The 15,357-nt window shown below is 49.5% G+C and overlaps 1 protein-coding gene across 1 annotated transcript; it reads left to right on the top strand.

Annotated features, from left to right (window-relative positions):
• Positions 1 to 2,832: 2,832 nt before the first annotated feature.
• LOC104512391 (tumor necrosis factor receptor superfamily member 21-like) lies at positions 2,833 to 14,035 on the top strand (the record flags this gene model as incomplete). The annotated part of the gene is made up of 4 exons (XM_010155354.1): positions 2,833 to 3,098; positions 9,654 to 9,707; positions 12,068 to 12,281; positions 13,394 to 14,035. Coding segments are annotated over 4 exons (764 nt in total), but the record flags the coding sequence as incomplete, so codon positions are not given.
• Between the last annotated feature and the right edge of the window lie 1,322 nt (positions 14,036 to 15,357).

Raw genomic sequence — 15,357 nt, 5'->3', positions numbered from 1 at the left:
TATATGTGTATAATTTACATATCTATATATGTGTATATATATATGTATAAATGGGTAGCATTATCTACATATCAATCAACCCAGGGGAAAAAAATCACTGAATAAGAGGGTAGGAAGAGTCCTGAGAATAACGACTTACGCATTGAGATAATGACTTATGCACCGAGACATATCTATATATAGATACATAATTGGCAGCACTAGACCTGCTCATCCCTGGCTTCATTGCCGTCATTACCTTGGTGCACAAGCCTTGCACAGCTTTTTCTACCCTCAGAGTCAGCTTCCCCCCGGCCCCTGCCCCAGGGTTGAGTGATAAAATTAAGTGTTGGCTGCATAAACTTTAGTGTTTTGCTGGTTTTATGACACAGCTAGTTGAATTTTCTGATTTAAAGGATCTAACTCCAAACCTGAGTTGGCTTTTGGGCTTCTTACCAACACCAGGTGGGGACAGAAGCATCGAGGGAGAGGAATTTGGCTTCGTCTGAGTAATGGAAGGGGTTAACAAGACCAGGCTGAACTCCCACTGTTGTGTTGGAATATATCTGTGCCTCAGATGATGAGCCTCATCATAAATCTCTAGCATATTCACAGCCTCTTCTTGTTGCTTAGTGCTGGTGATAATTTTCTTTGTCTTGGGGTTATTTTGAATAATGAAGGCGGCTTTTTGTATGGGTTTGTTTTTGGTTTTTTTCCTTTTTTTCTTTCTGACCCTCTCCTTAGTTAAACCTGAACCCTGTGGTTGGTTTGTTTTTTTGGGGGACTGCAATTCCGCATTCTGGGTTGAGCTTTTATGCTGGGAGCAACCCTGACCCTTACATCACTGTAAATCAGTTGGGGAGGGAGGTTTGGTGGCTAGGAAGGAGGGTAGGGATATGCAAAACGTGGTTTGTACTTCCGGCGTTTCTGCGACAGAGCAGGTCGAACACCATCTGCGGATGCTCTGAGCCCCGTGGGGTCATGGCTACATTATCTAGCTCAGACATGAAAACTGAAGTTTATGTTTAGGTCATAAATATCTATACGAGTCTGTAAAGCTCTTTTTTTTTTTTGTGTATAAAAGCATATCATAGAATCACAGAATGGTTTGGGTTGGAAGGGACCTTAAAGACCATCTAGTTCCAACCCCCCTGCCATGGGCAGGGACACCTTCCACTAGACCAGGTTGCTCAAAGCCTCATCCAGCCTGGCCTTGAAGACATCCAGGGATGGGGCATCCACAGCTTCTCTGGGCAGCCTATTCCAGTGCTTCACCATCCTCTCTGTGAAGACCTTCCTGATTTCTAATCCAAATCTCCCCCCTTTCAGTTTAAACCCCTTCCCCCTTGTCCTGTCACTACAGGCCCTTGTAAAAAGTCCCCTCCCAGCTTCCTTGTAGCCCCTTCAGGTACTGGAACCCCCTTCAGATACTATTTCAGACTGTATAGTTTATATATGAAAATATATCAATATAAATATAGAAGGGTATATAGTTTATATATATGTGTGTGTGTATATATATATTTGACTGTGTCAGGGCTGTGAGGCAAAGGTGCAGTTGGGAATTTTGGTCTAAACTACGTTAGAAATTGTTAAATTTTAGGCCATCAGGGAAGACCCTGGTTATGATACTCCTCCGTAAGCAGCTAGTTTCACTGACACAACTGCCATGCCCGCAGAGGGAAGAAGGATTAGTCCCTGTAGCAACAGAGATGTGGTGGCTGACGAGGAAACCCAAGGTGTCGTTACCCCTGTGGAAAAAGTGAGCTTCTCTTTGCACCTTACCTACCCCAACAGTTTGTGATAGTTTGAAACAAGGTGTTGCTCGGTTTGATTGAACAGGGTTAATTAGCTATTATAGCATTATTTGGAAGTTTAATTCATGACCTGAGTCAAGGATGAGTGTGCTGTTTGCATTGCTGCCAAAGCGAAATGGAGGAAGCCCTCACTGGCTTAAACCAACATGTCTCGAGGGCTTTTCTGGGAGAGGCTCTGCCTTTTTGTTCTTCAGATCCCATTGCAGATCTTCCGTTCACCCAACGCTTGCCTGGTGCAGGGTCTGACATCCCGTAACTGAGTCATTCTACCAGTCTGCACTGGAAATGGCTCTGCATGTGATCATAGCTGCTCTAGGTGCTCTGTTATGGAAATATGTGTCTTTATGTAGATGATTTGGTGGTGCTTCTTAATCCATCTCCTGTTCAAACTGGTAGCTGTGAGGCAGGCATACGGTTAACGTGATTACTTTTAGAGTGTGTGTGCCTCAATTGCAGCAACCTGTGGGTCTGTCATCCCTCACTTACATACCACAGAATGGTTTGGGTTGGAAGGGACCTTAAAGACCATCTAGTTCCAACCCCCCTGCCATGGGCAGGGACACCTTCCACTAGACCAGGTTGCTCCAAGCCTCATCCAGCCTGGCCTTGAACACTTCCAGGGATGGGGCATCCACAGCTTCTCTGGGCAACCGGTGCCAGTGCCTCACCACCCTCTCGGAAAAATTTCTTCCTGGTGTCCAATGTAAATCTTTCCTCTTTCAATTTAAACCCGTTACCCCTTGTCCTGTCACTGTCTGCCCTGGTAAAAAGTCTCCTCCCAGCTTCCTTGTAGGCCGCTTACATACATACACACATATATACAACAGAGCAGGTGTTGAGCATGTTAAGGTGCTGCTTGTCTGCAGAGCTCCTTGCAGCCTGGACTCATGAAAGGTCTTTTAATAATGAAATCTCCAAACAAAGGCCAGTCAAAGAGAAGCAAAATGTGGCTATTTAGGGATGGGAAAAGCTTTTTGAAAAAGTGCTGGCAAGCTGCAGACCCCCGTGCCTCACCTGTAGCTCTTCTTCACCGTAGGCATCGACATCCTCAAGCTGGTGGCAGCCCAGGTGGGGAGCCAGTGGAAGGACATTTACCAGTTCCTGTGCAACGCCAGCGAGCGCGAGGTGGCAGCCTTCTCCAACGGCTACACGGCCGACCACGAGCGCGCCTACGCCGCCTTGCAGCACTGGACCATCCGCGGGCCCGAGGCCAGCCTGGCCCAGCTCATCAGTGCCCTCCGCCAGCACCGCCGCAACGACGTGGTGGAGAAGATCCGAGGCCTGATGGAGGACACCACGCCGGTAATGACGGGCTGGGCTTCGCGCGCTGTGATGCGTTGTACATCTTGTCTGGTTGCGGTGAGCATGCGGGTGCCTGAGACCCAGCTGTGACCTTGAGCTTAGCTAATAGCCAAGTGGCTGGACTCCCTTTTCCCTCAGAGCTCCTCAGGGGCTTATATTTAAGCCTTAATTGCTTTTGAGCAAAGCTTTGCCAAAGTTTGCTCAAAACCTTGCCAGAGTTCTGACAAGCTCTTGAGATCTCTGTGTTGTGGTTTGCATGTGTCTGCAAAGGCCACTGGGAGAACCTGATACGTCAGCCCTTGCGCTGGGGAGGTGGAGGGAAAATCATCCCCCTTTCCCTCTTATATGCTGTTACTAATTCCCCAGGATTTTGTGAGAAGGGCCAGGCAACTTTGAGCACTGAATGGTCTTGCAGAGCAGCGAGTTGCTTCCTCCAAGGTGGTTACTGGTAGCATGGGGGTTCCATGGGTGCTGTCCTCCAGTTATTCCCCTTCTTCCCCATGGCAGATGTGGCCTTAACTCAAGCTGTCCTATATTTTGGGAGAATAAATAAATTGCTGCAGAACATCCTGCTGCAGGGTTTTGGCTGGGTGTAAGTCATCGGAAGGTGCCTTGGTGACCTTTGCAGGGTGTTTTTTTGGCCTCCCCTACCTTACCTGTCAGTGTGCTTTTGGGTTTTTTGGCTCTGCTAACTCAGTGGTCTTCTGGAACTGTTCATAAATATGATGGATGAGAATGTGGAAGCCAATAGGGCACCACATGCCCCTTAAAACAGTTGGTGAAGCATCTCCTGTCAATCTTAGCAGTGACCCACACCCAAATGGGAGTGGGTGGGTTCTTGCAAACCTCTCTGGGCAGTTGCTGAGGGCCTGGGAAGGTGGATCTTCGTGTATAGCAAAGACTAGGGGATAGAGTGTTTGTCAAGGCAGGGAATTCCTAAATCCAGTTTTGACCATCCCAAACTTCTCAGTATAAGAGGGGCTGTGGTCCCTTCACCATATCACGTATCCCGTGTGACATCATTTAGCATAGCGAACATCTTAGTCCCTCGTAACTGTAGTGTGGAATCACAGGTTTTGATGTGGCAGCAGGAGTGCTGGGCTTGTGTTTTTGAGAGACCTCAAGTCAAATGTGTGACAAGCATCACCCCTTGTGTCCTGCCCAAATTTTGGATAGGGTTGCTTTGCCAGCTGTCCGATCACTCCTGTTCCTATTCAGTTGCTGTTCTCCTTTCAGCTCGTGGTAATTAAGCAGCATGTAACTCTCATTTCCTACCATGCTCCAAGATATTTTGGGGTTGGTTTTTTTTTTAGATTAAATGGATAAAAATGAAAATAAAAGCCTGAGACAAAGGTATGGTTAGGAAAAGGAGAGGCAGAAAAAATTTTTGGTTTGCAAGTGTGAATTAAAGTTTTCAGTATGTGTAATGTCCCAGAAGGACATGTGCTCTTGCTCTCCTGGAGCAGGTAGTAACTTTTGTCCTCCTGGTTACTGCTTTGACTTTGAATAGGACAGCAAAGTGCTGGGCTAGGACATCATATAAAATGTGGGTCTTGGTCATGAGCTCAACATCCAATTAACAGATGTGGGTTTTGTGACACTTGGTGCTCCTGAGCGTTGTGCTGCTTTAGCTGAGATTATCATGGGCTTCTTCTCAAATAGCATGAAAATGCAGGTGGTAGCTTCAAAAACAGGGTTTATTGGGAGACCCATTGGAGTGGTGGACTCCCAGCAATGGAGTAAACACGAACTGTTTCCTTGCGTGTGCCCATAACTGTGAGAATACAGTGAGCAGATGCTCCAGAGAATGAGCAAACCCAAATCTCTTGGATACCTGTTGGCAAGTTGTCTTCTGGGCTTCCCGACCAGCTTTCCTGGAGGACATTTCTCTGGTTTTTAAGTGTGTTGTGTTCCCCTGTGTCCAGCAGCACCTGGAGCCTGGTTGTCCTACTTGCTTTCCTAGAAATTGGTATAACTGACCTTTTTGGAAGGTGGCTCAGGTGGGTCCGTGTAAGGAACAGCTTGTTTCAGCAAAGGAGGTGTCCGTAAAAATTCACCTGAGCTGGCACATCCTTCTCTGTACATCTAGTTGGACTTTTTGGAATGAGCATCCCTCATGATCAGCCTTGGGTTCTGGCCATTCCTGAGCAGCCCCTCTGCCCTGAAGGTCCCCAACCAGTCACTGAAGCGGTGTGTGGGATGTTGAAGCTTTGAAAGCACCCCGGGGTGCAGATTCAGCATGGCAACACGCTGCATTTCTGCAAGGTATTACCTGCTGTAACCTGTCTGCCTCCGCTCCCTGTTTTGGCTCCCGCACTGTGGATGCGGGCGGTGACGGAGCGGCCCTGGGAGGGATGCAGAAAGCTGTGGGAAGCAGCTTGTGTGAAGGAAACCGAATCCCTGGAGCCTTGTTGGCAGCTGACCTGCACTGTGGCGGTCCAGACCATGAGTGGCCAGGGTTACCAATTGCTCAATGTCAGGGGCAGGTGTTGAGGTCATTCTGTTTGGGGTTCTTTTAATCTGTGCTTGTTGCAAAGCCTTTAATTAGAGCTAGTTTGGCTCTTGCTTGTTTGTCTGTCCGAACGCAGACAAGACGAGATCATTTCTCTCCACATGGAACCAGTTTGATCTGAAGGAGTGGGTCACCCTGTTGGTGGCAGGCATGGGTACTGCAACTGGCCCTGCAGAAGCAGGCTTGCAAAAAAACCCAACCAAAATATAATAAAAAGAGGGGTTTTATGCTGTGGAGGGGATGAGGATTCTCATGCAATGCAAACACATGCGTCCTCCCTGCAGCTAATGGCATGATGCCCTCGGGGTGACTCGAGCCACCAGCAAGTATCCAGTGCATGCCTGTGTGTCCTAGATAAGCCTGGGAGGGATGTGCAGGTGGCTGTGCCATCCCGGATGCCTTTGGCCCTTGCCCAGCATCCCTGGGTGCAGATGGGTGCTCGCCCACCTTTCCCCGTGACCCTGTGTCATAAGACAGCACTGACACCCCCCCAACTCATAGGTAGAAATTGTGTTATTGGGTGATGTAGCTCTTGGACAGCAAATTGGTACCCAGACCCAGCCAGCCACCCTTGCCATCCCATCCCACCTGCTATCGCATCCTTGTCCCAAAATCTTTATCTGGTCTCTGGCTTCAACCTGTGAAACCCACAAAGGCCAAGCTACTCTCTCCCCACGTGCCCCTCCCGGCAGCCTTTCAGGCTCCAAATTCCAAATATTTACAACTCCAATAGGAAATTAATGGGAGTCTTTGGAGCGTTACGGTCTGTGGCAGGAATGTTTTTCTTCGAATAGGGAACGGTTCTGCTGAAGGCTTGCCGGCTTTTTTAGCTGCGGGAGATTATGCTGGTTTTGCATCGCGCTGCATGGATTTAGGTTAAAACGAGATTAGCCCTCTGAATTGCTTTGCTGGGTTGTTTGGGTTTTTTTTTTTGCAGCCAATCCAGAAAATATGGCAAGCACAGCAGCGGTGAGAAGGGTTTTTTTTGGGGTGCATTTAATTCCCAGGGCTCCTGTTAGAGGTTGGCGCTGGTCACGAACGCTGCTCCAGCTCGAGGTTTCCAAAATCTCTGCCCTCGCAGGCAGGCTTGCTGAGCAGCGGCATGCGAGCCCGGGCGTTGCTGAGCGAGCACAGGCACACCCCAAATTAGTGGTGCTGACAACAGCAAAAATAGAGGGTGGAAGGGGAAAAGGGTGAGTGTTGTTTTTTTCACTGCTCTCCCAGCAAATTGCAATTTTCCATTTTGGGGTTAAAAGCAGAAGACTTCAGTGTAACACAGGCATTGGGTAATGGGTTTTTTTTGGGGTGCATAATAGCATTTTGCAGAAGCCAGGGGGTGTCTGGTGCTCACCCAGCCTGGCCTGGGGCAGTGCTGGCACGGCCGGGCACGTTTCCTCCGTAAGTGTCCTCCGGTGAGCAATCCTTTAAGCTCTTATCTTTTTATCTGTGGCTCTGCTGGCCTCAGCTGAAATATTTCAGGGAGTGGATGAGAGGGAAGAGAAGAGCCTTGCTCAGGTCGTTCAGTGGTGCAGCCTCAGCAAAGCTTAGAATAATAATACATTAGTAAGGGAGATGCTGAAAACAGAGAGGGGGAGACTGGAGCCCCAATCCCAACAAGACTTAGGTCCGTGGCTAATTGCATGCCGTGGATAATCCCATGAATCAGCAGATGTGTGAAGGCTGGGTCTGATGTGAGGTCAAGTGGGGTTTTTGGGGGGTGCTGGAGGAGAAGAGGATGTGAAAGCAGCCCCGTGTCCAGGCACATGGCTGCAGCAGTGCCGTTTGGCTCCCTTTCTTCCTCTTTTGCAGGTCAGAACCCTTGTGGGGGGTGGTCAAGAGATTTCAGCAGTGTTCCCCAAATCCAGCTCCTACCCATCCCTTTCGTTTCCTCTTTTGGCAAAGCAGAACAGGGCTGGGCCCAGTAATTAGCAATTAGCTTTGTGCTGCATTAACCTCGCTCAACAGCGGAGCAAGGGTGAAGCTGTTGGATCTCCCAGCCGCGGGGCTGCAGTGCAGGTGCTGGGAAATGCCCAGGCAGCCAGCAGTAACCAAAACTGCATGGAGATTTTCCTTCTGGACTTGCATCAGGTTTTATTTGAGGCACAAATCTGAAGAATAAACTGGCCAGAGCACTGGGGAAGCGGTAGAGCTGTTTGGGTTTTGCTGGCATGGGCATCACTGTTTTCCTCCAGGTTTGCTCTAAACCATGAGTTGATTTTCAGTAAACCAAGGTTGTGTTTGAACCAGGCTGGAGTATGTGCCATGAAAAAAAATTATAATTTATGAAGTAATAGAAATATAAAATAAACACAAAAATATAAATCTTATAGTAGCTGCAGTTATATTTGAGGTTTCCCCGCTCTGGTAGCCACATCTCCTTGGGTCTGTATATTTGTAGTATAATGGGCTTGGGAGTATAAGATGAAGCAAGAAGTTTGTGGTGAGGCACTGGGACAGGTTGCCCAGAGAAGCTGTGGATGCCCCATCCCTGGAATTGTTCAAGGCCAGGCTGGATGAGGCTTGGAGCAACTTGGTCTAGTGGAAGGTGTCCCTGCCCATGGCAGGGGGTTTGGAACTAGGTGATCTTTAAGGTCCCTTCCAACCCAAACCATTCTGTGATGGTGGGGTCATAAGAAGCTGAACTTGGTACTGGCTTACTCAGCCTATGATTGAGTTTGAAACTCGTCACCACAGCTTCATCAACTCTTCTTGGTTTGAGTTGAAAAGGTGAGTGGTCAAATCCCTAGAAAGGAGAAGCCACTAAGAGCTTTCATGGAGACACTATCTCTTGCTTTTAGAAGCACTTGGCCAATGAATGGTCAGGGCGGGTGGGGACAAGCTGCTTCCTTCATGCATGGGTGTGTTTTGGTCTTAGCATCTAAACCTTACCTGGACATGGCATTGCCCATCCTGGGTCACATGAGTCTTGAGTAGCTCTTCTCCTGGGCCACCTTGCGTTGCAGGAAGCCAGCTCCACCACAGGGGTGGTGTCAAGTGCTCTTCTGAAACCTGGTCAGTGAGGTGAAGCACATGGAGAGGATGTTTGGGCTTTGTCACCCCAGGGTGCTGAGCACCCTTGTGCCCTTCCCATCCTGGCGAAGGACTTGTCTCCTCTACTGTACCTCTTTGCCACCTCAATGAGACCTTGTGGCCTGGCCAACAGTGTGTTGTGTTCCAAGTCTGCCCTGCCCCGAAGGTGGATCCCTCAAAGACAATGTGCACCATAGCAAGAGCACCCTACATCCGCAGCATTGCCTACATGTGGCTGCCACCCAGCACAGCCCACCCTGAGCTTCATGCGCCAGGGTTCCTCCTCCCGCATCCCCAACGGAGGCGTAACAGACCTGGGAATAGGGCTGGTGTCAGCCGGGTGTCATCTTTTGGCAGTGAATCTGGGAAACCGTCGCCTCAGTGCTAAAATTATCCCCCCCTGCATCCCGAGAGGGTGCACAGCCACCCTCTGAAGCAGGAGCAAACCTGCCACTGGCTTTTATTACCGCGTGGTTGCTGAAGGAGGAATTACAGGGAGCATTGCCCAAGGGAGAGGCTGTTTTTAATGCCTGTGGCTGCTCCTTGACATTAGCACAGCAGCTGCAGTTCCTGTTTGTCTGAGCTGATCTTTTATTGCGGTACAGTAAAACAAAGGCAGAAAATGGCACCAACCAGTTCAAACAGAGCGGTTGGGAGCAACTGTGAAAAGAGAAATAAGCCTAGCCTATGTCATCTTACGTCCCCTCTTCTTTCTTTAGGCACCCTGAGCTGCTTAGAGCATCCTCCTGGATGCACTGGGATCCGAGAGGATGTCGGTGCTTGAGCCTCATCCTAAAGGGCTGCAAGTACACAGGAGCAGGAATTTTTTTTTTCTTTTTGCCATCACAAACCTCTTGCTGCCGTGCTCAAAAACAATAAAGAAGAACGGGCAGAGTGACCCGGTGCGACTGACGGGTCGTGGGAGGGTGCTGATGTGTCAAAGCCGCCACTGCACCTTTGGTTTCCAGGCTGGACCCTCCGTCTAACAGTCTCCCTTGTGTCTGTCCGTGCAGGTGCAAATGCAGCCTCCGTGGCAAGCGCAGGAACCCTGCAACGATGATGGAAAGGTGAGAAACGCGGTGGCTCTGGAAAGGCAAAAGGGCTGCAGAGAGTTTACTTCTTTTTTTTGTTTGTTTGTTTTACCCAGAGAATTTATTTCTTTTCCCAACCAGAGCTCAGTTTCGCTCGAGCACCGCTGTTCTTAAAAATAGGAATGGTCAGGGTGGTTTCAAGCAGATGAGTCACAGGCCATGAATAGCGTATTTTTACACCTATTCCCTAGGCTTCACCTCGCAGCAACCTTTTGCTTTCCTCGGCCTTTCGAAACCCTCATTCCCACTCGCTTTCTTCCCACGGTTTAAATATTAACACGCACCCGAGCATCCTGTTTGCTTTGCCTCAGAAGTCGTTCAGCTATTTGGAAAGCTTTGGGCTCCTGGGACACCTACAGTCAAATAACCTCGGGTGATTTTTTTTTTTTTTTTTTACTATTTCTTTTCCTAACGCGCTTTAGCAGCTGTTTAATTAAACTCCAAATGACTTGCACACTTCTGGGAAGGGTTTTTTCCCTCTGCTGGGAAGGCAGAGCCAGCAGCTCCCTGCCCTCCCTGTAATTGCTCCTCGGCCGTCGGGCCTCTTCTTGGAAATCGGGAGTTGGGTTTGTGGCTGGATATTAAATAGACAAGTGGCATGGGGAAAAACTAAGCCCTAAAGCCTGTTTGTTTGTTGGGTTTTGCTTGTTTTGGCCTTTTTTTTTTGTTTCCGATTTTTAAAGGAGAAATTGGAGTGTGTTGCAATTTGGAAAGCTGCCAGCCACTGTACTCCTTCCCTGTTAATGGCAGTGGGCTGATTATCGTCGATGAGCTGTATTGGAAAGGGAGCTTCAGAGGAGAAGGCAGATTCTTTTAATTAAAAATTAAAGCTGACTTTTATTTTTAACGTCTGTTGCGTAACGTGCTGAGCTAGAACAAATCCTCCCCTGTTTATTTCCAACAGGGGGAAAAAAAGAAACCCAAAACATTTTATTCTACCAGGAGCCGGCTTCAATGTTAATTTAATGTGAACTAATGGGTGGGCGTCTCAGCAGACATGTGATTTGTGGGCGGCAAATTCCTCGACACAGATGAGGAAAGAGGAATGTGCAGGCACATCCATGCCGGTGCGGAGGTGGCTCAGCAGCTCCCTGTCCCACAGCCTTTAATCCCAATTTTGCATTTTAATCCCTGGGTAGTAGGCAAAAGTGTGTGAGCAGGAATAGCCTGGCCTTCCCTCTGCGGAAGGAGAAAACAGGGTTGCAGAATGCCGTTGGGAGAGTGGGGTGCACATGGACAAGGCTTAAGACTCCGCTCTGTGGAAGGTCAAGCGGAGATGTGGGGTTTAAAAAGAAGTATTAGATGTTCCTTAAATAACCTGCTTGGGAGAACCTGCACAGGTGCCTGAGCTGCCTGCTAGGGATATGGGGATGCTGCCCCAAGCCCCTTATCCCTGCAGGGAATGGGAACCAGAAATGCTCTGCTTGAGATTTGCACCCTGTTGGGATGCTGAGTGCGGAAGAGGTTAGATAATGTTGGCTGTTGCCGTGCGGATAGGAAGGAGATGAAAGAAGGAAGATGCAGTGCACAGTCAAATTAGGAAGTGGGTTCACACTGTCACCCAAATGGTGGTGTGTCCCAGCAGTGCTTGCTGCTCCCGGGCACCATGGAGCTTGCCCTTGCCTTACAACAGGGTAGCAAAAGGCACTTGGGTGACACTGCGGTCAGTGCCAGTCCCTGCTTGTCCTTCCCAGCCCTGAGCTGGGAGTCAGGTGGGATGGATTTTTCCAGCATGCTTTAATGGGGTGCTTATGGGAGCAAGGGTGAGATGAGGCAAGTCATGAACTGAAAATGTTCCCAGTGTAGCTGGTAACAGGAGCGTGGAGTGGAGCTCCCTGAGGGGTCTCACAGCACTTGCCCTGCAGCCCTGGCTCTGTTGGGAGGCAAGGACCTGGCTATGCCTTGAAGCAAACAATAGCTGTGGAGCAGGTTTTTGGGGAAGCTGAACCTGCTTGGGGATCATCACTTCTTGACTCCAAGAGCTGTTTACTAAAGCTTTGGGCTTTAATAAACTGAGAGCGAGAAGGAACACCAAGCTAAAGCGCTGTGCTGTGGTTGCATGCTCCGTCCTGGTGCTGCAGTTGCTCCTACCAAGCCTGCAGGTCCCGTTCCCCCTCCTGCTGTTGAGGCCAGCGCTGATGTCCACTCTTGAGCACCTCCAGTGCTCGTTCTGGGTCAGCAGGTCCTTGAGTGGGACCCGAATGCAGGGACTTGCTCGCTAAGGATGGGCTGGGGTGTGGTGAAAGCTGGGATGCAGATGGTTTTGAGTGTGAGCCCGTTGTGTAGCATCCCCCTGGCCTGAGTTAATTTTTCCCTCTCTTTTTTTCCCCCCGAAGCTGGAAGCTGACAGACTGGCGCTGCCAGTGAGCCCTGGCCCGCTCAGCCCCACGCCCAGCCCCAAGCCCCCCGAGGCAGCCGTCCTCACCGTGGAGCCCTCTCCTTCAGAGAAGAAATGCTTCTTCGTCGACGAAGCAGAGCCCCTCCTGCGGTGCGACTCGACCTCCAGCGGCTCCTCTGCGCTCAGCCGGACAGGCTCTTTTATTACCAAAGGTACCAAGATCAGCCTGGGGGGTGGGAGTGGGGGGACTGAAGGGATGCCATGGCATGTCCCCTGTGGTCAGCGCATGTGGCAGAGCTGCCCATCGTAGTATCATTAAATAACTGGGAAAACTGGCTCTCCAGGATACATATATCACATCCTCATTCTAGACCAGAATATCCTGTTAGCAAAGACCATACAGACTGCAGAGGGCAAAACACCTTTAAAGGCTTTTAACTCTTTGAAGTGCTGCCAGACAAGTTGTAGCATCCCTGAATGTTTGGGGGAGGGTGGTAGGGTGTTTCCCCTGACTTCTGGCTGTTTCCTTGGCCTGTGCGTTATTGCGTGAGATGAAACCAGAAAAATGTCATTTGAAGATTGAAAACTGTTTTTTCCACCCTTGGTCCTGCTTGCTGCAGAGTGTGAGTTGGAGTGTAAATCGCCGTTAGTCAACCCCCCTGTTTTTTGAGGATGCTTAATTTACAGCACTTCATTTAATCTTCTTTAACTTCTGAGGAAGGTGAAACACTGAGCTCTGTCAATCTGCTGAATTTATACTTGGGTGCAGAAATGAAGCTGACCCAATGAAAACAACTCAAAAGAGCAAAATTCAGCTTTTTTTGGCTCTCCTTCTGCCTTTGCTTTTCCATATTGGCCAGTCAGCATTTATAAATGCTGTGTTTGCTCTAGTGGGATCTTGGGTTAGGTGCCTCAGCAGCGCTGGCTTCTGTGCCTTAGAATCACAGAATGGTTTGGGTTGGAAGGGACCTTAAAGATCATCTAGTTCCAACCCCCCTGCCATGGGCAGGGACACCTTCCACTAGACCAGGTTGCTCAAAGCCTCATCCAGCCTGGCCTTGGACACTTCCAGGGCTGGGGCATCCACAGCTTCTCTGGACACGCTGTTCCCATGCCTCACCATCCTGTCTGTGAAGAATTTCTGCCTTGTATCTAGTCTATTTTCTCCCCTCCCCATCACTCATTACCCTCCATCTTTTTTCTTGGTTCTCCTTGTGATGTGTCTCTCTCTAGAGGTGGCACCAGGGGATGAACCAAGTTCTCCAAGGAGAACAAGCCCTGGTTAGCAGAGGTTTCTTGACCACCCTCTCCTTTCCTCCTACAGAAAAGAAGGACACCGTCCTGCGCCAGGTGCGCTTGGACCCTTGCGACCTGCAGCCCATCTTCGACGACATGCTGCACATCCTCAACCCCGAGGAGCTCCACGTGATAGAGGAGATCCCGCAGGCTGAAGACAAGCTGGACAGGCTATTTGAGATCGCTGGAGTCAAGAGCCAGGAAGCCAGCCAGACCCTCCTGGACTCTGTCTATAGCCACCTTCCCGACTTACTGTAGGCACCGGGTCACCACGCACTCTCCGAATATCTGCTAGAGCTAGCTTGGCACTCGTTAAGACAACCGACAATGCGCAGGCGGGTTTTGTTGTAGAATCTATGGCCAGTATTTTCGTTGAGGTGTCCTTGGTTTTTGGAGGGGGGGCAGTTTGCCAGCATTGCACCCCTCCACCTTAACTCTATCGCTCAGTCCAAGTCTTTGCACCCTCTGCCCCCTTACCGAGCCTCTCTCCTTGTTCTCATTCCAGTCAGATCAGCCGATGCACTTTAAAAAAAAAAAAAGTTAATGAACTAAAAGACCATGAATCTGGTGTAATTTAACACATCGAATCGGGGATTGCTCTGTAACCCACTTCTGTTGTCAAAGCTGTCGCTCGGAGTGACCGTCTCCCACCTTCTCCCTTCGCCTCGGAGCGGTAAATGGCGAAAACACGCAAAAAAAAACAACCATCGTTGGTGGTTACCGTCTCTTAACGCAGCTAAGCTTCCCACCTGAGCTGACTTTTGGTTTTTAATGTACTATTGTATAGCTCATACCCATTGCTGAGATTTTACTAGCACGGTTATTTATTGTATGGTTTTCACCCGGACAACGCGTCGCGCTCCTAAAAGCTAAAGCAGAAGCGCTTGAACCGCAAAGAAAAAGGGTCAGTCCCACCAACCTTCGAGGCGATGAAAAGGTCCTTTTGCCTTCAGTCGAATGTAAGGAGTTATCTTGCCTTGCCGCTTGCGGGAGCGGTGGAGCCCCGAAGGGAGCCGGTGCTGGACGTGGGGAGGCGAAGGCGGCTGCCAGTGGTCCCGCTCTCCTCGTGGCGTAAGACTTAAACCAAGCTATGCTTTTACACTCGTGTCTCTTGTTTTTTATACAGACGTGGCCGATAGGTTCTCCAAAGATCTTACACGGTCTTAATAGTCTCTTCAAATCACACTTCACTTTTTATTAAAAGAAAAGAGGGGTGGGGGGGGTGGGGGGAAAGCTGCATCGTAAGAAGTCTGTCTGATTATATTTGCGACTATTACGCTCCCGTAACGAACAGTCTGTACTATGCTCAATTTGAAGAAAACACGATACGAGGGTGGCGTGTGCCGCCCCGTGGGAATGGGGTGGGAGTTGGGGAAGAGGGGAATGAACTGAAAAATTGCCTTCCAGTGTACTAATTTATTAATAAATACTAGGTGTTTGTTACTTGACATGATTCTGTGTTAACCTCCTTAACACCTGCTCTGCTTGGGGACATGTGGGTTGGAGCAGGAGCCTGTGTGAGATGAAGAGGGAGATTTTGGGGTGGTGAGGGCATTGTCTTATTTAGCTCCGAGTCCAAAACATGATCACTTTGCGTTCACAATGCTGCCCTGAGTCCCCTTGCTTGCTGCCAGAGCTCTCAGCCATGTGGGGTGGGGATGTTTCTCCATGGGGCAGGTCCCCACACAGAGCCGGGATGGAGGGTGTGTACTAACCCCATAGCGGTGAGCAGATCAGATAAATGGCAAATGGGGCTTCCAGGTTGGCTTTTTGCAAGCTCTCAAAGGCTTTGCAGACGTTCTGGGGGGGCTGAAGTATTCACTTTCCAGGATGCAGCTGCTGTGCTGCATCACTCTGCGAAGCTCTTGCAGTCACAGCGTTTCTCTTGCCCTGTTACATTACCAATGTCCTTAAAATCTCTGCTTCCAAATAACTCATCCCTTGTTACTCTGCAGATGGAAACCTTAATGGGACAAATGCTTCTGGTTTGCA

Source organism: Eurypyga helias, unplaced genomic scaffold (genome assembly GCF_000690775.1).
Source record: "Eurypyga helias isolate BGI_N326 unplaced genomic scaffold, ASM69077v1 scaffold21317, whole genome shotgun sequence".
Lineage (NCBI taxonomy): Eukaryota > Metazoa > Chordata > Aves > Eurypygiformes > Eurypygidae > Eurypyga > Eurypyga helias.
Note: the sequence above shows the minus strand (reverse complement) of the source record. Positions and strands in the feature narration are given on the sequence as shown.